The 26,328-nt window shown below is 41.6% G+C and overlaps 1 protein-coding gene across 2 annotated transcripts in view; it reads right to left on the bottom strand.

Moving 5' to 3' along the window:
• The window catches only part of fras1 (Fraser extracellular matrix complex subunit 1), a 311,268-nt gene that overhangs the window by 28,448 nt on the left and 256,492 nt on the right, over nt 1-26,328 (bottom strand). For both annotated transcript variants that reach the window (XM_060907238.1, XM_060907239.1), the window contains 11 exons: nt 19,449-19,589; nt 17,168-17,395; nt 16,521-16,634; nt 9,467-9,617; nt 8,339-8,498; nt 6,870-7,038; nt 6,384-6,630; nt 3,510-3,854; nt 2,090-2,250; nt 1,858-2,005; nt 1,559-1,764 (listed from right to left, as the gene is read on the bottom strand). In XM_060907238.1, the coding sequence (XP_060763221.1) occupies nt 1,559-1,764; nt 1,858-2,005; nt 2,090-2,250; nt 3,510-3,854; nt 6,384-6,630; nt 6,870-7,038; nt 8,339-8,498; nt 9,467-9,617; nt 16,521-16,634; nt 17,168-17,395; nt 19,449-19,589 (2,070 nt within the window). The remainder of the gene's footprint in view (nt 1-1,558; nt 1,765-1,857; nt 2,006-2,089; nt 2,251-3,509; nt 3,855-6,383; nt 6,631-6,869; nt 7,039-8,338; nt 8,499-9,466; nt 9,618-16,520; nt 16,635-17,167; nt 17,396-19,448; nt 19,590-26,328) is intronic.

The following is a 26,328-nucleotide window of genomic DNA, read 5'->3' as shown; positions in this document are numbered from 1 at the left end:
AGAAGAGTAATGTTACTCCATTAAGAGACATTTAGATCTGTAGTTAAATCTGAGGTCTGATTACAAATACTTAACGACACATGCATAACTCAACTCTGAATATACAACCCCATTTCCAGAAAAGTTGGGATATTTTCCACAGTGGTGTTACTTGAATATCCTATGAACTTTTCAGTCTTATTTTGTCTCTATCCTAACTTTTTTTTTTTGAGTGTGTTGCAGGCATCAAATTCTAACTTCTTTTATATTCACAAACCACAATTAAGTTGGTCAGTAAAACTATTGAAAATTCTTTCTTTGTACTTTTGTCAGTTAAATAAAGGCTCACATGAATTAACAAAGCGCATATCTTTGTTTTATTGCACTTTGGAAACCAGAACGTCAAGGACGTAGTGGCCCATCTAATCTGCCATCAAAACAACCATGACTACCAAAACGCCATACAGAACTGCAATGTGATAATGTGAGAGAGGACCAACCTCCACGACAAATTGTTTATGACAGGAAAATCAATAAAGGTCTAAATTTTGTTCCCCGAGGGAAGATCGAACCCAAAACATCGATCAGAACTGAATTCGTATGATAGATGAGAGAGGAGATGCAATTCTAGGCAGAAGAAAATGTGTTAAGTTGACATAATTACTAATTTGTTAGCAAAAAATTGACAATACAATGACCAAGTTTTGTGCAGAAGGTTGAGTTCTTTCAAATAAAACAATCAGAACTGAAATCCATTGAGAACTGAGCGAAGGAGGAGACACGATTTAACTGAAAATAAAGAAAGTTGTAAACAAATTGTTTGCAACAAGAAAATCAGCAAACGACCAAGTTTTGTTCCCTGAGGGAAGATCTACCCAAAACATCGATCAGAACCGAAATCGGGTGAGAACTGCAAGAGGAGATACAATTCTAATGAGAAGTCCCAAAACTCATTAAGGTGACCTAATTAGCAGTTTGCTAGCAAAAATTTGACAATACAATGACCGAGTGTTGTGCAGAAGGACTAGTTCTTTTAAACGAAACAATTAGAGCTGAAATCCATTGAGAATACAGGGAGAAGATATGATTTAAATGAAAATAAACAAAGTTGTAAATAAATTGTTGATTTTCCTGTTGTAAACCAACAAATTACCAAGTTTTGTTCCTCAAGGGAAGATCTACCCAAAACATCGATCAGAACTGGAATTGGGTGAGAAATGAGAGATGAGATAAAATTCTAGTGAGAGGCCTGGAAAATTTGTTAATTTGGCCTAATTAGTAACTCGTTAGCAAAAAAACTGACAAAACAATAATCAAGTTTTGTGCAGAGTGATGAGTTCTTTCAAACAAAACAATCAGAACGGAAATCCATGGAGAACTGATGAAGGACAAATGATTATCTGAATTGTGGATAACGGACAGACGATGGATGCCACGCCATGGCAATACCTCAATCGGCCTTATGAGCTAAATATCCCAACTTTTCTGGAAATGGGGTTGTAGATCACAGGAATCATTTTCTAAAAACTCCTTCTACTGTAGGTTTATCATAGAGACCACATGCGTAGGTGAAGAGCACCTTTTCCCCTTTGAGGAAAACCACACGAGACACATCTGCATTCCTTCTCTCCTCAAAGTCATCCATCACCATGGCAGACATGGTGCGCGTGAAACACCGAACTGAAGATTTGTAAGTCAGATCGCCTGTCCTGACGATAGGGATGTGCAGGACTCCATCTTTCTCCTTGACCGTATATGCCACTTTCTCAAACTGCATACTGGGAACTGAAAAAATAATCAGAAGGTTTAAGATTTCATTCTAGAAGACACTTTGTCTTTTAAATCCATGGAGTGTAAATGACTAATAATTTTACGTACGGTCTTGTGTGCTGTCAATGATGTAAACTGAAGCCTCGTGAGGCTCTGTAAGAACAGCGCCATTAGGAGAGCTGAGGAAGACGATGAAAGACTCCTTTCCTTCAATGGTGGGGTTCTGGATGTCATCCATGATGGTCAAACTACAAGTCTGGAGAAAAGAACAATGTGCTTTTAGTATATACAGTACATTTTCAAAATTGTGTGAAAATATCATGCATATTTGCTGTAACACCTCTTCAGTTTTGCCAGGCTTGAAGTCCACTTTCTTTGAACTGGGGATGTAGTCCACTCCAGGAGTGGCAGAGTCCTGGTCAGCTGGACGGGTGGCACACCACACTGATGCCACAGAGGAAAGGTCACTGCCCTGACGCAACACCGGGATCTCAATTGTCCCTATAAGAAGCACAGCAAATTTTTAATACAGCACTATAAAGATTATCAGCTATGTGCACTGGATATGAGGATATAAAATGTAAAAACTGAGAAATGAACAAGTAACGGCTTACAAGTAAGCCTAAGGCCTTGATCACACTACAGCTCACGATGGGTTTGCGAATAGTTGGCGATGAAAAACTAGGAGCATTGCCACCAGTCATGTGATGCACAGTGAATGTTCTCTGAGCTTCGCGAGTTATTTTTTAGTGCATCTCTGCCTCATGAGTGGCCAAAAACATTGCAAAAAATGTCAATACATGCATTGAAATTTGGTGGCGATGTTTTCGTTGGCAAACTAAGCAGTGAATACTCTCAGATGGATTTGGGAATATTTCCCGAAGCTCCAGGAACCTTTTGAGATGTATTTGTCTTGAATCCATGTCCCCAATGCTCACGGGAGCCTCCTCAACACAGCGGCTCGGCATAACCTTCGTTGAGACTTGAAAAGTGCATTTACATTCAGGGATCCTTCGGAGCGCATTGTGCATGTGGGCTTGGGACCCAGTCATCATGGGAAACACTTGATGCTGATTTGAGTGCAATCAGCACACGCATATAAGGATGCTGCTTTTACAGAGCCTTTGCGAAGTATTGTGTCAGGTATGCGGCGGGAGATGGATCTAAGTGCAGGAAAAGTGTTTATTAGCAGGCATGTTATTTACAAAAGCAAAACGTGAGGCAAGGTCAGAGTAACAAAACACAAATGGAACCAAAAGCAAAACGGAAAGCAGAATCATAAAGCAGAGTATTTAACCAGAACCATAAACAGGGCTAGAAACAAATGTGACCATGATAATAGTTAGCAAAATCTCTATGAAAACAGCATCCTTATATGCGCATGCTGATTGCGCTCAAATCAGTGTCAGGTGTTTCTCATAATGACTGGGTCCCAAGAACCAGTTCCCAATGTGCTTTGAGAGTGCACGCGGCCACTCGAGCTGTGCCAGACTCAATCGCACGAAGGCATGATAGTCAAGTGTTCACCAGCTCACCTTTACATCGCCACCAAAACGCCTCATTTTCATCAATAACCTATTGCAAATCATTGCGAGCTGGAGTGTGACTGTAGTTTAAGACTACCAATTAGCAAGTAACTAAACTGCTGTCATATTTTAAAAGAGAAATATTTCCAGCATGAATTATTAATTTAATTTGACTCTAAAATCTGTATAGTCAGAGAATTGTGATAGTCAACCAAGAAAAATTAAACTACAGACCTGCGTCCTCCGTGAAGCTAAAAGACGCATTGCCCAGGAACACAGTGGAGGCATCATTGGGGCCGTCAATGATTACTTTCGCCACTGTGATGTCCCCCATGCGGGCGTTATCAGAGGCATCCGACAGCACCAGCTCGAACTCCTCAGATGGCTCGTACTCACTGTCATCGATCAGCGTGACATCACAGGTAGACATGCTGACCCCAGGGCCCAGCACCACACGGTTCTCCGAGCTCATGCTGCGACTCTTATAGTCAGAACCTGACTCCAGAGCGTGGAGGCTACTGCCTCGTGCTGACTTGGGAATGGTGTAGCAAAGAGCAGAAACGGTGCTGCTGGTGTCACCTAAAGCACATCATTCCGATTATGATGACATGTAGAGTCACACAGTACAGGGAGTCTGTATTTTGGTCAATTATCAGTATGACACAAGCAGCTTACAATGAATAATTAAAAGAGCTAAAAATAAAGCTACTGAACATATTCACACAACGTATAATGGAGCTCATGAAATAAGAACATGAAAAAAATAACTAGCAACTCTTTTACATATTCTATCAAAATATGCAATATAGTAAAGATTTCAGTACAGATTTAGCTGTTTTTAGTCTCTGAAATACTAATATCAGTAGTGTTAAGCTACTAATATAATTGAAATATAGCTGTGTAACTAAAGCTGTTGGCTTGATTTAACCCAAAAAAAAAAAAAGTTGTGATGCCAGAAAACTATCCCATGTTAATTCTTCCATTCTTAAAATTTTAATAAGAACAAAAACTCTATGTCTACTACGGTACATGTAAATCCACAAAATGCTGTCCTGTAGTGTATATAAGAATTTATTCTATCCGCATTTACTGGATATGAGCAATCATCGCACGCTCTGATTGGCTACTCTACTACTAGGCTACCCGCTCATATACCATGAGTAGAGAAAAACAAAATGGCGGAGCGTGTTGCTGAACCAACCGAAGATGAAATAAAAACTCTACTTGAAAACAAAACCCCCAAAAATATAAAAAAAGCAACAAAATATGGAATGAAAGTATTTGATGAGAAGAACGCATCTTTTTAAAAAATGTTCAATTATTATTATTATTGGGCGGCACGGTGGTGTAGTGGTTAGCGCTGTCGCCTCACAGCAAGAAGGTCCGGGTTTGAGCCCCGGGGCCGACGGGGGCCTTTCTGTGCGGAGTTTGCATGTTCTCCCCGTGTCCGCGTGGGTTTCCTCCGGGTGCTCCGGTTTCCCCTACAGTCCAAAGACATGCAGGTTAGGTTAACTGGTGACTCTAAATTGACCGTAGGTGTGAATGTGAGTGTGAATGGTTGTCTGTGTCTATGTGTCAGCCCTGTGATGACCTGGCGACTTGTCCAGGGTGTACCCCGCCTTTCACCCGTAGTAAGCTGGGATAGGCTCCAGCTTGCCTGCGACCCTGTAGAACAGGATAAAGCGGCTAGAGATAATGAGACGAGATTATTATTATTATTATTTCAGCATTTTTCACAAATTGCTACTGTCATTTCACTGGTTTGTTTACATTCTTCATCTTTAAGCATTAAAATTTGTTGAATTATTTTTACACTGGTTCAAAAGCTTAAAGAAGTTTGAAAAATTACAGAACTGAAAGGTCCAAGGAAGAATTAAATAAATGTCAAAAGCTATTCTATACCTCAGCATGATGGCACTTTCTACAAAAAACAAGACTAAAGTCAATTCGTGCAGCCATCGATAGGTTTTTAAAGGAACTGTCCACCGTACTTCCATAATGAAATATGTTCTTCTCTGAATTGAGACGAGCTGATCCGTACCTCTCCGAGTGAAGTGCGGACTTTCCATAGCATAGAAAATCGCCACGTTTCAATTTGTGTAACTGAACTTTGTTTCATATCACTGGTCATATAAACCTATGTAAACAGGAAAAACGTGGAAGAGTTTGGTCGCATCTAACTACAGCCCCAAAAAATACCGTTGGCCATGCTGAGCCTAGCTACATTGCTAACAGGAGTGACAGCGCGTCTGACTGACTGGGAGGTCGCGCAAAGCTCGGAGAGGTACGGAGCAGCTCGTCTCAATTCAGAGAAGAACATATTTCATTATGGAAGTACGGTGGACTGTTCCTTTAAGAAGTCCGCCTAAGCGGAAATGATTTTGTCGGACATTTTGTATAAAGTTTTTCTCATCTCATCTCATTATCTCTAGCCGCTTTATCCTGTTCTACAGGGTCGCAGGCAAGCTGGAGCCTATCCCAGCTGACTACGGGCGAAAGGCGGGGTACACCCTGGACAAGCTGCCAGGTCATCACAGGGCTGACACATAGACACAGACAACCATTCACACTCACATTCACACCTACGGTCAATTTAGAGTCACCAGTTAACCTAACCTGCATGTCTTTGGACTGTGGGGGAAACCGGAGCACCCGGAGGAAACCCACGTGGACATGGGGAGAACATGCAAACTCCGCACAGAAAGGCCCTCGCCGGCCACGGGGCTCGAACCCAGGACCTTCTTGCTGTGAGGCGACAGAGCTAACCACTACACCACCGTGCCGCCGTATAAAGTTTTTATTTATCAAATTTGCAAAAAATAAAAATGCTCCGTTTCTCAAAATCCAGTGAATATGGATAGAATAAAAACAGTTATTCCACTCAATTTTGTCGTACATGGCTTATAGCTGACTCAGCGCTACGCACCTCGTCGGCTATCAGCTCATGTACGACTTGATTTCGTGGAATAACTTAAATATAAAGGAGCAAAAAAAAAAAAAATCAATAAAAACTATATACTCACATCAGTAAAGGACCCATGTTTGTCTATTAGGACATTTTATATGATAAACAGAGGTGCGAATCATGAAAGAAATTACGATGCGCACCTTTTCTCTCAATGGGAACAAAGATGAAGCCGCTGCTCTCGTTGATGTGGTAGGTCTTTTTGTCAAACTGCAGGGTGGGTTCGTCCTCGGTGTCATTGATGTTCACTTTGGTGTGGGTCACCTGACCCAGCAGAGCGTACACAGGCATGCTCAGCTCCACCGTAAAACTCTCGATGTTTTCAAACACCTGGTCATCGTTGATGATGATGGTACACACTTTGGTGTCTTCACGCTCGTCAAACTGAACCTGCAGAACCCGGGTGGATAAAATATCTTTCTTTAGAGGGAATGTATTTATGTCTTAAACAACAAAGCTGGTGCTTCACTGAGGCAAGAATCTCTCAGGAACATAAAATTGGATGGTGCCATCAACTGGGATATCAAATGACAAATGATAAATACTATGTGCCATTCTATTAGGTCTAGATCTATATTCGATTATATAACTGAGAATCATTGTGTTTGTGCATGAGTTTAAGTTTGTACCTGTCCTGCGTGCTCCACGTAGTCGTGTTTGCCAGGCTGAGAGCCAGCGGTGGAGGTGGACGTGGCAGATCCCTGCTCAGTGCGGCACAGCACAATAGCATACTGGTTCAGATTTCCTTTCCTCTTTACCGTCACTGCCACAGTGCCTGCCTTCTCACTCACATTATAGCTGCACATACGATAAACCACACATGATTCAGAGCCACTCCAATCAACAGCAACACCAAGGTAAATCCTGTCCAACACTCAGGGTCCGACTGCTTTTCACTAAACTCCAGCAGATAAACTGTTCTACTGACACTTCAGTCAGATCAAAGTCTAAAAATAATGGCACTGAAGGCTTAAATCATTCAGGTTAACACTTTCTATAAAGCACATATTTATACATCTGTTGATAATGAGTCCTTGTAACTTTTTTTTAATAAACTCTAATAATCCCTCAAAGCTCTAATTACGTTCTACAAATAATTTCTTAATAATTAATTACCTGTTATGCATGCATCATTATTCATCATAATGCCATGTGCTCTATTGCACAATTTTATATCTAATAATGACCTATTATCAATTATGCAACATTATAAACTGAAAATGTCATCATTGAGTGCATCATCCATCCATCCGTTATCTGTAACCACTTATCCTGTGCAGGGTCGCGGGCAAGCTGGAGCCTATCCCAGCTGACTACGGGCGAAAGGCGGGGTACACCCTGGACAAGTCGGCAGGTCATCACAGGGTTGACACAGACAACCATTCACACTCACATTCACACCTACGGTCAATTTAGAGTCACCAGTTAACCTAACCTGCATGTCTTTGGACTGTGGGGGAAACTGGAGCACCCGGAGGAAACCCACGCGGACACGGGGAGAACATGCAAACTCCACACAGAAAGGCCCCCATCGGCCACTGGGCTTGAACCCAGAACCTTCTTGCTGTGAGGTGACAGTGCTAACCACTACACCACTGTGCCGCCCCTCGAGTGCATCGGTTAAAATCAATGATGCTATTACATTTTTCCTTGTTATAAGTAAATTTTACAATTAGCAGCATTTATTTATAAAAGCGTTTTATATTTTTACTTCTGTAACATGATATGGAAATACTTAGCGCCTGATTAGTTATAAAAATGACAGACACATATCTTTGGGAAATACAAACTGCTACACACACTTCCTTGTCCATTTTTGAATTTCATTATTCGTTCTAAAGTTTGATCAGTACAGCACATGGCAATATAATAAATAGTGACACTTACATTACAACATGATTATAGATATCGAGGAATTATTTACAGAACATGATTTCAGCTTTAAAAGGCATTATTAGAGTTTATAAAAAAGAACAGCAATTATTGCAAAGAATTCTAAGCGCAGTTATAATGATTTATGAATATGAACTTCACATAAAACAATAATACAGGTACATTATGGAAGAATCCATGTTTCGAGGTCTGGACTAATGTTCACCTGCTATGTTCGAAGCTGATGAGAGACCATTGGATGTGGAACACGTTGTCGCTGACGATATTGGGTTTGCTGTCTTTCACCAGGAACTTGAAGTTATCCATAGTCTCCTGGACAACATCATCATTTAGAACATAGCGGATGAGGCCAAGGTTGACGTCCGCTGTGAAAACAAAATACAATTCAGTTGACTCTAGATATATTCATTAAAATACTGATTAAGACCTTTTTTTTAGGCTGATCACCAGTACAAACAACCAGAAATCTCTTTCAAACTGCATTTCTGAGAAATCTCAGAAAAAAAACTAGATAGACACTGTGACTAAAGCCAGAGTAACTTGCACTAGCTGTTACAAACCGGGACGTCTGGTCACCGTACCCTATAGATCTGGAACGGTAAAGGATAGAGAATGACACATAGTGAGGAAAAGTTGCGCCTTGCCACCCTGAACAAGATTTAAAAAAAAAAAAAACTGATTGAAAAAATCATGAAAATTGACAGGGGTTATAAGTGATTGAAACAAATCCCGTTTTTTTTTCATGGATCATTCCAGATCAGTGATCCGGATCACCACCAAAAGTCATAGCAACATAATTCAGCCCAGAGGTATTCTTCATGTGAAATTTGGTGATGATTGGTTGAAAACTGAGGGAGAAATAGCGTCCTAAAAAAACAGACAGACAGACAGACAGACAGTGTGACTAAAGTCACAGTGATTTGCGCTAGCACTTACAAACCGGGACATCTGGTCACCGTACCCTATAGATCAGGAACAGTAAGAGATAGAGAATGACGCTTAGTGAGGGAAAAAAAGCCTGTTTTTCATGGATCATTCTGGTTCAGTGATCCGGATCAGCACCAAAAGTCACAGCAACTTAACTCAGCCCAGAGATATTCTTCTTGTGAAATTCAGTGATGATTGTTTGAAAACTGAGGGAGAAATAGTGCCCTAAAAAAACGTTAGGAGAATAATAATTATAAGAAAAAGAATAATAAAGTAGAAAGAGCCTGAGTGAGAGTAACAATTTGTGCCAGCGCTGCTAACACACATTTAAAAAAGAAAAGTCATAGACATCGATGACGGGGAAATACAATGATATGCAAGTCTCATGTTCAAGAGCGAGTGTTACCTTGTGTAAAAGAGGTTATGGGGATTCCTGGTTTCAGCTTGCTCTCCACGTAACCATGCTTGGGTCCAGCTGTGATCTCATAAGTCAGCTGACCATCATCGGTGTCAGGATCGATGGTGAGGAGCTCCTTCTTTGAGATTAGGTTTGTGGCCTAGAACCCATTTCAGAACAAAGTCGAAATATTTCATACATCACAGAGATCAGTACCAAGAACAGAACGAGAAATTGCTCTATGTACCTTGGTAATAAATTACCAAAAAACCAAACAAACAAAAAATGAATTGTGGTCATGTTCCGTACAGCCGTCTGGGGGGCAGCAGAGTGCCATTATTTACCAAGTCTGTTTATTATTTCTACAGCTGAGTGCAAAAGTTTGCACCCGCCACGGCTTTTGGGTGCCAATTTGTGTTCAGAAACACGGTTCCAAGAAATTAAAAATGCAATGTGGTTTTATCAGAGAACAGACAGCAATCCAGAAAATCATTCAACCAAATAATACTTTAAATAGAATGATACAGCATGTTGCATGACTAATGCACATGTCAACATGGATGGCGTGAATATTACAAATGACAGGATCCAGAAGCTGCAAAACGGATATGAAAAAGATTGGAGACAGTTACAAAGGCAAAGAGCAGGCAAACAAGTCTGAGAATATTGAAATCACATTCAGCAAGGGAAATGTATGTATTTAAACTGATCAAATATAAAATGTTACCATAGACTATTTGACCTTTTTTTTTTGTAGTTGTTACTTCTGATAATCAAGAAACCTCTGTGATGCTGAACACACGAAGAGCCTATTTACTAAAGATTTTGTGTCTAAAAACTTGATAACCCTCTGAAAAATGTGTAAACTGATTTACTAACAGGGCCATGGAGGATTATCGCATGCCTTGTCAATTTTGCACAATGGCCTTACTAAATCTGCAGCCTGGGGCATTTCAGAGACGTGTCAGTGTGAGCAAATTTAATTGTGATTTAGTACAGCCTGAAAGCCATTTTGAGAGCGGCGATTGTGTACATAAAATAATATCACTAAAGGTCAGGTATGAGCTTTGCAGAAGACAAATCATTTGACGAGAAAAAATATTATTTACTAAGATTTTATAACTAGATATGTCTACGTCAAAATAATCAAAATTTTTCTGACATGGATGGTGATGTTGCTACAGTAAAGTTGGTTGGATATATTCGAGATTTGCCACACATGCACACCAATCGCATGTGAATATTTTTGTTTTCATACATGTATTAACATGACAAACGCTCATGTTCACAAATATTTTGAGCTTTCTTACTGTATTTTGAATGGGCTCGACCGCCTTTAATCGGTCTTGGACTTGATTCACAATTACCCAAACATCTAGCAAAGTTCAATTTGACTCTTCTGGAATTCTCTTTGCCCCTGCTATTATTAATAATAATAATAATAATAGGGCTGCACGGTGGTGTAGTGGTTAGCGCTGTCGCCTCACAGCAAGAAGGTCTGGGTTCGAGCCCCGTGGCCGGCGAGGGCCTTTCTGTGCGGAGTTTGCATGTTCTCCCCGTGTCCGTGTGGGTTTCCTCCGGGTGCTCCGGTTTCCCCCACAGTCCAAAGACATGCAGGTTAGGTTAACTGGTGACTCTAAATTGACCGTAGGTGTGAATGTGAGTGTGAACGGTTGTCTGTGTCTCTGTGTCAGCCCTGTGATGCCCTGGCGACTTGTCCAGGGTGTACCCCGCCTTTCGCCCGTAGTCAGCTGGGATAGGCTCCAGCTTGCCTGCGACCCTGTAGAACAGGATAAAGCGGCTAGAGATGATGAGATGAGATAATAATAATAATAATAATAATTAGCACGTTATTAAAATGTTTGCTTTCACAACACTCACAATTGATCAGATTACTCACACAAATTAGTACACTGCAACCCTGCTATACCGAACTTCTTGGGGGACGTCCAAATAGTTCGTTATACCAAAAAAGTTCGTAATACTGAAATGGACCCATTCGTCACTCCGAACACTCACTCTAACGTAAAACAAGACCAACTGTGTTTAATTTATATTTATGCTTAAAGCTAGACGGTTTTTCGATTTCATAAAATCGGTGAAATTTAGTTCCCTCAGAAATTTGATCATTGTGATGTATGTTTATTTCTGTAATATCTCAAAAAATATCAGGCCATTCTGTGGCTGGGAAGTTATTTAATTTAAAGGGATTCCCGAGCAAATAATGTGCATGAAATCACTCGCTTCGCGCAGTCAAGCAGACAGAGGAAGTCCGTGTGCGCATGCGCAGACCGTGCATGGACAGTTACATCGTCTTTTCACTAAACGAACAGCTGATCACACCGAGGTGCTCGCTGACCGCCTATATTTACAACCCCGATTCCAAAAAAGTTGGGACAAAGTACAAATTGTAAATAAAAACGGAATGCAATGATGTGGAAGTTTCAAAATTCCATATTTTATTCAGAATAGAACATAGATGACATATCAAATGTTTAAACTGAGAAAATGTATCATTTAAAGAGAAAAATTAGGTGATTTTAAATTTCATGACAACAACACATCTCAAAAAAGTTGGGACAAGGCCATGTTTCCCACTGTGAGACATCCCCTTTTCTCTTTACAACAGTCTGTAAATGTCTGGGGACTGAGGAGACAAGTTGCTCAAGTTTAGGGATAGGAATGTTAACCCATTCTTGTCTAATGTAGGATTCTAGTTGCTCAACTGTCTTAGGTCTTTTTTGTCGCATCTTCCGTTTTATGATGCGCCAAATGTTTTCTCTGGGTGAAAGATCTGGACTGCAGGCTGGCCAGTTCAGTACCCGGACCCTTCTTCTACGCAGCCATGATGCTGTAATTGATGCAGTATGTGGTTTGGCATTGTCATGTTGGAAAATGCAAGGTCTTCCCTGAAAGAGACGTCGTCTGGATGGGAGCATATGTTGCTCTAGAACCTGGATATACCTTTCAGCATTGATGGTGTCTTTCCAGATGTGTAAGCTGCCCATGCCACACGCATTAATGCAACCCCATACCATCCGAGATGCAGGCTTCTGAACTGAGCGCTGATAACAACTCGGGTCGTCCTTCTCCTCTTTAGTCCGAATGACACGGCATCCCTGATTTCCATAAAGAACTTCAAATTTTGATTCGTCTGACCACAGAACAGTTTTCCACTTTGCCACAGTCCATTTTAAATGAGCCTTGGCCCAGAGAAGACGTCTGCGCTTCTGGATCATGTTTAGATACGGCTTCTTCTTTGAACTATAGAGTTTTAGCTGACAACGGCGGATGGCACGGTGAATTGTGTTCACAGATAATGTTCTCTGGAAATATTCCTGAGCCCATTTTGTGATTTCCAATACAGAAGCGTGCCTGTATGTGATGCAGTGCCGTCTAAGGGCCCGAAGATCACGGGCACCCAGTATGGTTTTCCGGCCTTGACCCTTACGCACAGAGATTCTTCCAGATTCTCTGAATCTTTTGATGATATTATGCACTGATGATATGTTCAAACTCTTTGCAATTTTACACTGTCGAACTCCTTTCTGATATTGCTCCACTATTTGTCGGTGCAGAATTAGGGGGATTGGTGATCCTCTTCCCATCTTTACTTCTGAGAGCCGCTGCCACTCCAAGATGCTCTTTTTATACCCAGTCATGTTAATGACCTATTGCCAATTGACCTAATGAGTTGCAATTTGGTCCTCCAGCTGTTCCTTTTTTGTACCTTTAACTTTTCCAGCCTCTTATTGCCCCTGTCCCAACTTTTTTGAGATGTGTTGCCGTCATGAAATTTCAAATGAGCCAATATTTGGCATGAAATTTCAAAATGTCTCACTTTCGACATTTGATATGTTGTCTATGTTCTATTGTGAATACAATATCAGTTTTTGAGATTTGTAAATTATTGCATTCTGTTTTTATTTACAATTTGTACTTTGCCCCAACTTTTTTGGAATTGGGGTTGTATTAGTTTGGTCCTGCGTTTCCTTTCCTTTGCGACATGATGTCTTTTCTTCTCGCTTTCCGTTACTGTAGTCGGTCTTTCACGTTTCATTCGCACACTCACATCCTCCATTTTTCTCTCCTGTTTCAAATTTGTATCCCACAATGCCTTGCGCAAACAGGAAAAGCCCACCACGTGATGCGTGACGTAGTATCTTGAATTGGGTCATGGTGACGCAGGAAAAAATAGCAGAGAATTTAGGGCCATGTGGCTGTAAATTCGTTAATTGTTCTATTTAAAAAAAAAAAAAACTAATAAAATTGGAAGTCTGTGATTCGAATTCAGTAACTTTCATTCCACTAAACAAAAATAATTGTCAGGGAAAATTCTTTTAATGACCTAAACTTGAAAAATCTGAAAGGCAGTCTACCTTTAATTCTCATACATATTTACGAAGTAAAGGAAATAAGCCGCACTCGCCATTGTTTGCTTGCTGCATCTTCTTTCTTTTCAGCCCATCGTGTTGATTGCAGTTATAGACGAAGTCTCAGAGGTCTTTTGTTTTAAAAGTTGAAATTGAATTTTTCGGGATATCATATTCTTTAGACAAATTCGTTGCTTTCTCACCACGCTTTAGACGGTCCAGGATATGAAGTTTGTCTTTGACGGAGAATATCTTACATTTACGAGTGTCATGTAATGGAGGCGGACGACGGATGCAATTGCAGGAAGTGTGTTTATTTAAAAATGAGCAGGCAAACAATTCAAAAGCATAAGACAAAGGCAGGGTTGTGGAACAGGCAATGGACAAGCGAGGCCCAAACAGAATATCAGAGATAATCACAAAGGCAAAGTCCAAAATACAAAAGCGAATCAAAACCAGTCAAACAATACACAGCACAAAGGCTTGGTAATGTGAGATATTGGATACAATGCGTATCTTTTGCAAAGTTTATGTTTTTAGGGAGTCCTGGTAAGCGCACGCTGTGATTGTACTCTAATCCAGAATGGGAGTATGGTAATTAGTCCTAATGGTGCTGCATGTGTGCACTCAGAGCGTGTGGATGTGACAACGTGTAGCTATGACAACAGTGCTTACAGAGTAAAGACTCGAGCAAAACTGCTTTTAGCTCATAAAATAAAGTCCTTTTAACTGACTTTTTGAAGTCAGTGATCGCTGTTCTCGATAACTGTTAGTGACCGACACCTAAGCGAGGCGAGTTGAGCCTTTGTTTTATGGCATTAACATGTATTGTTAACTTTTTTTTGAAACCTTTATTTGTCACATGCACACTTCAAGCGCATTGAGATTCATCCTCTGCATTTAACCCATCTGAAGCAGTGAACACACGCACACATACCCAGAGCAGTGGGCAGCCATACTACAGTGCCCGAGGAGCAGTCAGGGGTCAGGTACCTTGCTCAAGGGCACTTCAGCCCAAAGCTGCCCAAGTTAAACTAACTGCATGTCTTTGGACTGTGGGGGAAACCGGAGCATCCGGAGGAAACCCACGCAGACATGGGGAGAACATGCAAACTCCACACAGAAAGGCCCTCGCCAGCAGCTGGGCTCAAACCCAGAACCTTCTTACTGTGAGGCGACAGTGCTAACCACTACACCACTGTGCCACCCTTGACTTGACTTGATTACTTCTTGTTTGTCTGTGGGGGGAAGAGGAGCGCATGGCTCAGTGATGTTTTTTTTATGACTCCGACTCATCGTCGTTAAAAGCAGGGGAGACAAGCTTATTTCATTATACTGTATGTGAAAGTTCACAGTAAGAGAGTTTGTTATAGCAGAATTGCAGTGTTCTCGATATTAAAAATCTTAAACGAGACCGTCAATGACGGCGTAGCTCACTCCGGCCCTGTCTAGTCCAGATCTAAAGTGGGCCACCTTGTGCAATAAATGTTGTGAGCTATATACACTATATACAAGCTATATATAAGCTATACACCCTAGGAATACCGACTTATTTGCCAGAAAGAATCCAAAACGGCGAGGAATTGACTGAGAAGAAGCGCTTTTTGTTGAACTGCTCATTAAGGCTTAATTAGTCCATAACTTCATTAATAATTGTAATTAGGCAAATCTGGGTAGGAGTTATATGCACCCTGGGTACCCCTACCTTCATGCCAGAAAGAATCCAATTCAGTAAAGAATTGACGGAGAAGAAGCGATTTGTGTGGAAACTGCTTGTTAGGGCTTAATTACTCCATACCTTCATTATTAATTGCAATGATGCACATTTAGGTAAAAGCCATATGCACCTCAGGCAGACCTACCTTCCTGCCAAAAAGAATAAAAATCGGTGAAGAACTGAGAGAGAAGAAGCAATTTTCGTGAAATGTGGACGACGCCGGACACCACATGATGGCATAAACTCATCACCTATCGGCCGAATGAGCTAATCATCATCATCAATCATAGCTGTAAGTTACTGGAAATTGCTATAAATTAAAATTTTGTCTTTGTTCATTTTGTTTTAAAGATGTACAAATTTTTTCATTTGAATTTAGAGAAAATGCAAAAAAAAAAGCAAAAAAAAAAAGCAAAAATTTGTATATCCTTAAAACAAAATGAACAAAATTTTAATTTTAAATTTCAAATTTTTTTTTTTTGCATTTGAATTTAGAGAAAATATGGGCGGCATGGTGGTGTAGTGATTAGCGCTGTCACCTCACAGCAAGAAGGTCCTGGGTTCGAGCCCCGGGGCCGGCGAGGGCCTTTCTGTGCGGAGTTTGCATGTTCTCCCCGTGTCCGCGTGGGTTTCCTCCGGGTGCTCCGGTTTCCCCCACAGTCCAAAGACATGCAGGTTAGGTTAACTGGTGACTCTAAATTGACCGTAGGTGTGAATGTGAGTGTGAATGGTTGTCTGTGTCTATGTGTCAGCCCTGTGATGACCTGGCGACTTGTCCAGGGTGTACCCCGCCTTTCGCCCGTAGTCAGCTGGGATAGGCTCCAGCTTGCCTGCGACCCTGTAGAACAGGATAAAGCGGCTAGAGAGATAATGCGAATTTAGAGACAATGTTTGTTCAAGTAGTCAAGAAGTGGCATGCATTTTTCTAATAGCTTGTCTGTCTTTAGTTCTGTTACTTCTAGTCATGTCGTACCCTGTTGTCCATATACTCCAGCCACTGCAGGCCCAGGTTAGTGACGATGCGAGGCGTTCCATCATCAACAGGTAGGATGTCAATCTTAAACTTCTGAGGTGCAGCAGTAACAACCTGAAAGAGCAAAACACCAAATCAAAATTCACCGTGATTATGAATCCACAGTCCCGTTCACAAGTAATAATACATTGCTCACACAAACTGCTCAAAACAAACGACGACAGCGGTAATGAGAAACAACATCTACTTTATACACTGATGTACTTGACATCATGAAACACAAATGAATCTTTCTTAGTTTTGAGCTTTTCAGATTAAATGCAGTCACAGCAGGGCTGCCATTTTGTCAGTCTCTGTGGGAAGGTGTTTTATTTGAGCATCAGCTTTACTGACAACATGCCAACATCGAGCAAAAGTGGAAAAAAAAAAAAGTTACTGCTGAGAAGTTAGACGAGAACCGATTATGAGAGCACGAGAACAAAAGGTGGAAAAAGAGGTCGACCCTGACAATTCATATTAATGTTCTTAATACAGAAAGTTTAAAAAAAGTTTTTCATCAAAATCAAACAGAAATTGGCATCATTCCAGAAAAGCCATTCAAGGAAAATATTTTGTGCTTTGATAAAAGGACCATCCAGAAGACTCACCTCTTTTCCACCTTCTTCTATGACGAAGAACATGTTTGTGCCGTCGCCGACAGTAAAAGTAAAGCGGTCTTTTAGAGAGTTGCTGCCGTCGTGATGGTAGCTGATGCGGTTCTGATAAATGTCATCCATGGTGAAGGTGTTGGTTTGCCGGTAGTGCTGACCGTTGCTCGTGCGCTCGATGGTGCCATGACGAGGAGCCTGAACGACGGTAAACGTGACCAGGTCCTCCTACAAATGAAAGTGAGACAGAATGAGAGGAAAAGGTCAAAAAGCTAGGATTATTAGTGGACCCAATTTCACAACCAAGTTTATTTAGTCTCTTCCAATTTGATTTCTTTGCTGTCAGCTTTATTAACACATTATAATTAACAGTTATTCCATGAAATCGAGTCGTACATGAGCTGATAGCCGACGAGGCGTGTAGCGCTGAGCCATATACGACGAGATTGAGTGGAATAACTGTTTTATTCTATCAACATTCACTGGATTTTGAATAATAGAGAATTTTAATTTTTTGCAAATTCAATAAATAAAAATTTCATACAAAACAGACAAAATCATTTCCGCTTAGAATGTAGACAAATCGGAGAAATGACAGTAGCAATTTGTGAAAAATGCGATAATAATTCATGAACAACAACAAAAAAAGATACGTTCTTACCATCAAATACTTTTATTCCATATTTTGTTTCTTTTTTTGTATTTTTTGGGGTTTTGTTTTCAAGTAGAGGTTTTAATTTCATCCTCAGTTGGTTCAGCAACACGTGCCACCATTTTGTTATTCTCTACTCACGGTATATGAGCTGATATCCTAGTAGTAGAGGAGCCAATCAGAGTGCGCAATTGCTGATATCCAGTGAATGTGGATATAATCATTTTAGATATCAAAAGACTGAAAACAGATCAAAATATACAGGATCATTTTGAAGATATTGTCCCTTAAAGGAGAACCGAAGTCATTTTTAAACTTGCTTTATTTCTTAATTAACGTGTTATTCAATCACTTTTTCAATTTTAGTAACCTTATATCGTGACTCGTATTGGCAATTAAATATTATACTTATCGGCCTGTTAGGTTTTTAGCCATGTTGAACGTAGTTCGTTTGGTCCACGACAGGCGTCACTTATCTGTGGGATCCTCACGAGACTCGTACGAGACTTTGAAACGTGAAGTGTCATACTTGGTATCTTGTGTCACATTTATTCCACGAAATGAACTGTTTTCCAAATGAAATATTGCACAAAAACGAGTTTAAATGACGATTACTGCCTACTTTTTTCAAACTTTCCTGATTGCTATCAAAACAAACAAAACTACCAGCTTGATTACATCAGCATTCGAAGGAGGGCGCGTGCGTCTTTTGACAACATTGGTCACTTTGATTTCCGCTGTCTGTTTTACTTCCGTCCTACGATATCTCGTACAGGTCTCAACGAATCTCGTTTACGGCCATTGCTTTGACATATACTACCGTTCAAAAGTTTGGGGTCACTTTGAAATGTCCTTATTTTTGAAAGAAAAGCACTGTTCTTTTCAATGAAGATCACTTTAAACTAATCAGAAATCCACTCTATACATTGCTAATGTGGTAAATGACTATTCTAGCTGCAAATGTCTGGTTTTTGGTGCAATATCTCCATAGGTGTATAGAGGCCCATTTCCAGCAACTCTCACTCCAGTGTTCTAATGGTACAATGTGTTTGCTCATTGCCTCAGAAGGCTAATGGATGATTAGAAAACCCTTGTACAATCATGTTAGCACAGCTGAAAACAGTTGAGCTCTTTAGAGAAGCTATAAAACTGACCTTCCTTTGAGCAGATTGAGTTTCTGGAGCATCACATTTGTGGGGTCGATTAAATGCTCAAAATGGCCAGAAAAATGTCTTGACTATATTTTCTATTCATTTTACAACTTATGGTGGTAAATAAAAGTGTGACTTTTCATGGAAAACACAAAATTGTCTGGGTGACCCCAAACTTTTGAACGGTAGTGTATGGACTGATATGCTATGTAATATATTTCAAACACTCATCACTTGCTATAGCAGTGACAAAATAGCTATCAAAAATGCATTCCGATATTTAATAAAATGAGATAAATAGAATTTTGATAATAAAAAAATTTGCCTTCAGTTCTCCTTTAAATTTGTTTTTCATAGAAATTGTACGAAAAAAAGTTTTGGGGAAAAAATTTAAGAGATGAACTAGAATACAGAATGTGAAAAGACTGTACATTGAAGCTCAAGTCCATGGGCTTCTTTCCCTTTCTATCTGCTTTACCTCTGTGTCTGCATCAGTGGCCTTGAGCTCAAACTCCGTGATGGTCTTCCTCACTCCCTCCTGTACCCTCATCCCCGACACGGCCAACACAGGCAGGGAGTCGTCCACTGGTCGGATTGTGATGTAGAACGTCTGTGATATCTGCAGCACACACATAAGAGACACATCAACGTGATGTTATTTATTATTGGTTTTAATTATTTACCCTTCAGTGTAAGTTACTGGTAATACATGTATAAAAATACACTATAATATTGCTCATAGACAGTACCAGTAAAAAATCTGGATACCTACTCATTCCTAGTTCTTTTCTGCATTTTGTCTATTTTCTACATTGTAGAACAATACTGAAGACATCAAAACTATGGAATAACATATGGAACATACAGAGCCCTCCATTATTATTGGCAACCCTTATAAAGATTAGTAAAAAGGGTTAGGAAGAAAAATCCAATTTTCGGTGAAGTAACTTCATCTCACCCTGAAAAAATGAGACAAATCCAACCTTTTAATTGAAAAATGTATTCAGAGGAAAATCTGTCAACAAGAAATATTCATTTTCAATAAAAAAAAACGTGTGCTACTATTATTGACACCCCTGAAATTATAGTGAACGCAGTGCAACTGAAGCATGATTTCCATTTAATTTGAAAATTTTCCAATTGAATGGAGGAGTGTGTAGGAACTTTCTAATTGTAATCCATGACTTCCTGATCAACTGGGGAACAAATATGATGTGAAACAGGGGTGACACTTTTTTTCTCTGAATAAAATTAATTTCACAATAAAGGTTGAATTTTTCTCATTTTTTCAGTGTGAGATGAAGCAACTTCACCAAAAGTAACCCTTTTTACTAAATTTTGACAAAGGAGTGCCAATAATTGTGGAGGGTACTGTGTATGGAATTATGTGGTAAAACAAAAACCTGTTAAAAAAAACGTGTTTCATATTTTAGATTTTTCAAAGTATCTAGTGTTTACCTTGATGATGCTTTGCACACTATTGGCGTTATCTTAACCAGCTTCATGAGGCCGTCACCTGGAATCAGAGGTCTGCGCGGGACAGAATTTTCAGTCCCGATCCCGCATTGTGCAGTCCCGCTCCTGCCCACTCCCGCAAAGAATTATGATTTTCAGTCCCGCTCCCGCCCGCACCTGCCATATTTTGTCCTGCTCCCGCCCGCAAATCCCGCATGATGCAGACGTTCGCGTTATTTCTCACGAAAGTTCTTGTCATTGGCTTGGGGAATTAAACATGCTGAGCTTAGCTGAGCTCTCCACTGACCAATCCTTCACCTAGCGCACGTAGCGAGGGTGCGCGTTGCCAGGCGGCATGCGCAGCTGAGGCTTTACAGAGATACCCATTGTGAGCTTCACTAGAGGACCTCTGCTCTTCTGCCATGATGGGAGATCTCAAACACGGAAGAGCGGAAAGGAATCGGAAACGTACATGAGATTAGACCACATCCACAAATTTAGGCATCTTAAAATGTTTTTATTAATGCCAAATAAAATATCCAGCACAAATTATATATGATAGACATAAATTAATAATTTATAAATTTTATTTTAGACATGTTTTTAGTTAGCGGGACTGCAGCTTATCACCTCTCCCGCCCGCTCCCGCATTGTGCACTCCCCCTCCTGCCTGCGCCCGCAATGAGCTTTCAAAATTTGTCCCGCGCCGCACTGCTTTGTGTAGGGTCCCGCGGGACTCCCGCGGGAGTGCAGGGCTCTACCTGGAATGCTTTTCATTTAACAGGTGCCTCGTCAAAAGTTAATTAGTGCAATTTCTTGCCTTCTTAATGCGTTTGCGATCAAACAGTAAATAGTAAATAATACAAATACAGTAAACAGCCCTAATCCACAACTGTAGTAATCCATATTATGCCAAGAACCGCTCGACTAAGTAAAGAGAAACGACATCCATCGTTACTTTAAGACATGAAGTGACTTACCTGATAAAAATAAATTAAAACCACTGAATTAGGAGGCGTGTCCAAACTTTTGACTGGTACTGTAAGCCAGAAACCAGTGTACCGTTTGACTATTATAATGCTGCTTAACAAGAAAGACATCAAATGATCTGGTCAAGGCTTTTTTTTTTTTACTGTCATTTCAACCGTATACAGTTGGTAGACTACACAGTTAAAATGAAACAATGTTTTTCCAGGACCATGGTGCCACATTAAATGTCATGTGACTACAAATCTGCACATAAAGTGCAAGAGTGCAGCGAGTGCAAACGTTGCAGACAATAAACTACACACAACATAAAATGCAAACAACAAGGACAGTGCAAAAACAACAACTAGCACAAACAGTACGTTATAAGCTGCTATTATAAGGCTGGTGAACATTTAACATTTGCGTCAGAATATTCAAAAAACTGAATCCAAACAGTACATATGAACACTAGTAGGTAAAACAGTTTGGTTTCAGCAAATTTCTGATATACACCCAATTCTTTTTGCTTGACATTTTTAGGGAGTGGAACAATTCCTTTAAAAATACACTGCTGTCATTTTTATGTGAATACAACAGCTGGAGGGCGGCACGGTGGTGTAGTGGTTAGCGCTGTCGCCTCACAGCAAGAAGGTCCAGGTTCGAGCCCCGTGGCCGGCGAGGGCCTTTCTGTGCGGAGTTTGCATGTTCTCCCCGTGTCCGCGTGGGTTTCCTCCGGGTGCTCCGGTTTCCCCCACAGTCCAAAGACATGCAGGTTAGGTTAACTGGTGACTCTAAATTGACCGTAGGTGTGAATGTGAGTGTGAGTCTGTGTCTATGTGTCAGCCCTGTGATGACCTGGCGACTTGTCCAGGGTGTACCCCACCTTTCGCCCGTAGTCAGCTGGGATAGGCTCCAGCTTGCCTGCGACCCTGTAGAACAGGATAAAGCGGCTAGAGATAATGAGATGAGAGACAACAGCTGGAGGCACAGCACCACCCAAATTACCATGTAAATCTCTTCAAACTTTTGCCTATGCTCTTCGTAACAGTTAGACATTAGACATCTTGTAAGTACTTTGATCTCAACGGTTTCCCATAATCAGCTCGGCACTAGGCTTCCAATCCACCCCTACAGGGAGAAGGTTTTCTGCTCTAAACTATTCTGTGCAATAATTCTGAACGAAATTTTTATTTTATATATATATATATATAAGATAAGATAAAAGGCTCATTCAAGCACTTTTGCTCAAATATGTACCACTATACCATCCTCATTAATAACCCCAAAGGAATTCTTAATCCACAGTAAACTCAGAGAGGTGATTATTACAGGTTTGTCATGCTTTGCTAAGCTCTTGTTGGATACACTGGGTATTTTGAGTCACCCAGTTGTCACAAAATGTGGTGATTTTATAATACAATGTACCTAAGCCTTATAAGCACATTATAACTAGAAAAATGTTTAATAATGAATATGACATGAGGACATACTTTATTTTTTGGTCCTGTCTTTTAGTTCAGCCTATTTGTGGAGAGAGGGTCATAATTTCAAAAACACTGGCCTTTGTATTGAACTGTTTTTTGTACAACCCCAATTTGAAAAAAGTTGGGACAAAGTACAAATTGTAAATAAAAATGGAATGCAATAATTTCCAAATCTCAAAAACTGATATTGTATTCACAATAGAACATAGACAACATATCAAATGTCGAAAGTGAGACATTTTGAAATTTCATGCCAAATATTTACTCATTTGAAATTTCATGACAGCAACACATCTCAAAAAAGTTGGGACAGGGTCAATAAGAGGCTGGAAAAGTTAAAGGTACAAAAAAGGAACAGCTGGAGGACCAAATTGCAACTCATTAGGTCAATTGGCAATAGGTCATTAACATGACTGGGTATAAAAAGAGAATCTTGGAGTGGCAGCGGCTCTCAGAAGTAAAGATGGGAACAGGATCACCAATCCCCCTAATTCTGCGCCGACAAATAGTGGAGCAATATCAGAAAGGAGTTTGACAGTGTAAAATTGCAAAGAGTTTGAACATATCTCCAGTGCATATCATCAAAAGATTCAGAGAATCTGGAAGAATCTCTGTGCGTAAGGGTCAAGGCCGGAAAACCATACCGGGTGCCCGTGATCTTCGGGCCCTTAGACGGCACTGCATCACATACAGGCATGCTTCTGTATTGGAAATCACAAAATGGGCTCAGGAATATTTCCAGAGAACATTATCTGTGAACACAATTCACCGTGCCATCCGCCGTTGTCAGCTAAAACTCTATAGTTCAAAGAAGAAGCCGTATCTAAACACGATCCCGAAGCGCAGACATCTTCTCTGGGCCAAGGCTCATTTAAAATGGACTGCGGCAAAGTGGAAAACTGTTCTGTGGTCAGACGAATCAAAATTTGAAGTTCTTTATGGAAATCAGGGACACCGTGTCATTCGGACTAAAGAGGAGAAGGATGACCCAAGTTGTTATCAGTGCTCAGTTCAGAAGCCTGCATCTCTGATAGTATGGGGTTGCATTAGTGCGTGTGGCATGGGCAGCTTACACATCTGGAAAGACACCGTCAATGCTGAAAGGTATATCCAGGTTCTAGAGCAGCATATGCTCCCATCCAGACGACGTCTCTTTCAGGGAAGACCTTGCATTTTCCAACATGACAATGCCAAACCACATACTGCATCAATTACAGCATCGTGGCTGCGTAGAAGAAGGGTCCGGGTACTGAACTGGCCAGCCTGCAGTCCAGATCTTTCACCCATAGAAAACATTTGGCGCATCATAAAACGGAAGATACAACAAAGAAGACCTAAGACAGTTGAGCAACTAGAATCCTACATTAGACAAGAATGGGTTAAAATTCCTATCCCTAAACTTGAGCAACTTGTCTCCTCAGTCCCCAGACGTTTACAGACTGTTGTAAAGAGAAAAGGGGATGTCTCACAGTGGTAAACATGGCCTTGTCCCAACTTTGTGTTAGGGTTTTGCTGGGATTCGAACCTGGTTCGTTGGTGTGATAATCCAGCAAACCCCCACTAGGCCACCAGGGGGATGACTCAAATGCAGAGGCGTGAGGCGGAAGTAGAAAAAGAATCAAAAGGTTTATTTAAACTATATACACTATATACAGGGCAAAACAAAAGACAAAAAAAAAACCAAAGAGTATAATCCAAAAGAAAAGCAAAGTGCAAAAATACAAAAGCTAAAAAGATCAAAAAACACAGTACAAAGGAAACTGGAGATAAACATAACAGCACAAAGACTCCGTGACAAGAGGACTGAACTCAGGGGTATAAATAGACAAACTAATTAAGGACACAGGTGAAGATAATTAGGCAATTAACACAAACACAAAACACAGGAACAGTGGCGGCCTCTAGAGGCCAAAATAAACACGACATGAAAAGGAAATAACAGCGGCCTCTAGAGGCCAAAACAGTCCTAGTCCTAACAGGACCCCCCCCTCTAGGAGCGTCTCCTGACGTTCCCAGGGCGATCCGGATGGGCCGAATGGAAGTCCCGACATAGTTCTTTATCAAGGACATCCCGAGCAGGAACCCAGCAGCGCTCCTCAGGACCATAGCCCTCCCAGTCCACCAGATATTGCAACCCGCCGCGGACCCGGCGGGAGTCAAGCAGGCGATTCACAGTGAACACAGTCTGCCCCTGGAAGATGCGGGGGGGTGGGGGGTTCCTAGGGGCAGGGGCATACGTAGACGTCAGTACGGGCCGTAACAGGGAAACATGGAAAGTGGGGTTGATCCTCAGAGTCCGGGGCAACTGGAGCCGGTAGGAGACAGGGTTCACCCTGCGCACCACCTTGAAGGGGCCAATGTAGCGAGGAGCAAGCTTGCGGTTCTCCACCCGCAGTGGAAGGTCCTTAGTGGACAGCCAAACACGCTGCCCAGGGCGGAAAGCGTGTGCAGGTCTTCTATGGCGGTTGGCCTGAGTCTGGTTGGTTCTGGAGGTCTGTATGAGGGTCTTCCTGACCTTGCTCCAGGTCTTGCGACACCGTCTCACATATTGGTTGACCGAGGGCACCCCCGCGTCCTCCTCCTGGTCCGGGAACAGAGGTGGCTGGAACCCGAATTGGCACTGGAATGGCGACAGCTTGGTGGCCGATGACTGCAGGGTGTTGTGGGCGTACTCCGCCCATGGCAGCCAGGTGCTCCATGATGTCGGGTTATCCATAGCCAGGCCTCGCAGGGTGGTTTCCAGGTCCTGGTTGAGCCTCTCCGTCTGACCATTGGACTGTGGGTGAAACCCAGAGGAGAGGCTGGCAGTGGCTCCGATGACCTTGCAGAACCCGTGCCACACTCGGGAGGAGAACTGGGGCCCTCGGTCTGAGACGATGTCCTGTGGAAGACCAAAGACTCGGAAGACATGATTAAACAAAAGTTTCGCAGTTTCAAGAGCAGAGGGGAGTTTGCACAGTGGTATGAAGCGGCAGGCCTTGGAGAATCTGTCAACTAAGACCAAAATGACCGTGTTACCTTGTGACTCAGGGAGACCCGTGATAAAGTCGACTGCCACGTGGGACCAGGGACGCCGGGGAATGGTCAGAGGATGCAGGAGACCCTGGGGACGCTGTCGTGGGTTCTTGGTTCTGGTGCAAACCTCACAGGACAGGACAAATGACCTTACTTCCTTCTCCATGTTAGGCCACCAGAAGCGTCTTTTCAGGAAGTCCAGGGTCCTCCGAGCTCCCGGGTGGGCGGTGAGAGGGGAAGAGTGACCCCACTGGAGAACCTTGGCCCGGGCTTGATGTGGGACGTACAAGAGGCCTGGTGGCCCCGTCCCAGGACCGGGGTCCTGGCGTTGGGCTCGTCGGACAGCCTCCTCAATACCCCAGCGGACAGGGGCCACAATCCGGGACACAGGGATAATAGGCCCGACTTCATTCTCCCTGTTAGTGGCAGAGAACA

This window comes from Neoarius graeffei, chromosome 24 (assembly GCF_027579695.1).
Source record: "Neoarius graeffei isolate fNeoGra1 chromosome 24, fNeoGra1.pri, whole genome shotgun sequence".
Classification (NCBI taxonomy): domain Eukaryota; kingdom Metazoa; phylum Chordata; class Actinopteri; order Siluriformes; family Ariidae; genus Neoarius; species Neoarius graeffei.
This window is presented reverse-complemented; position numbering and strand designations above follow the sequence as displayed.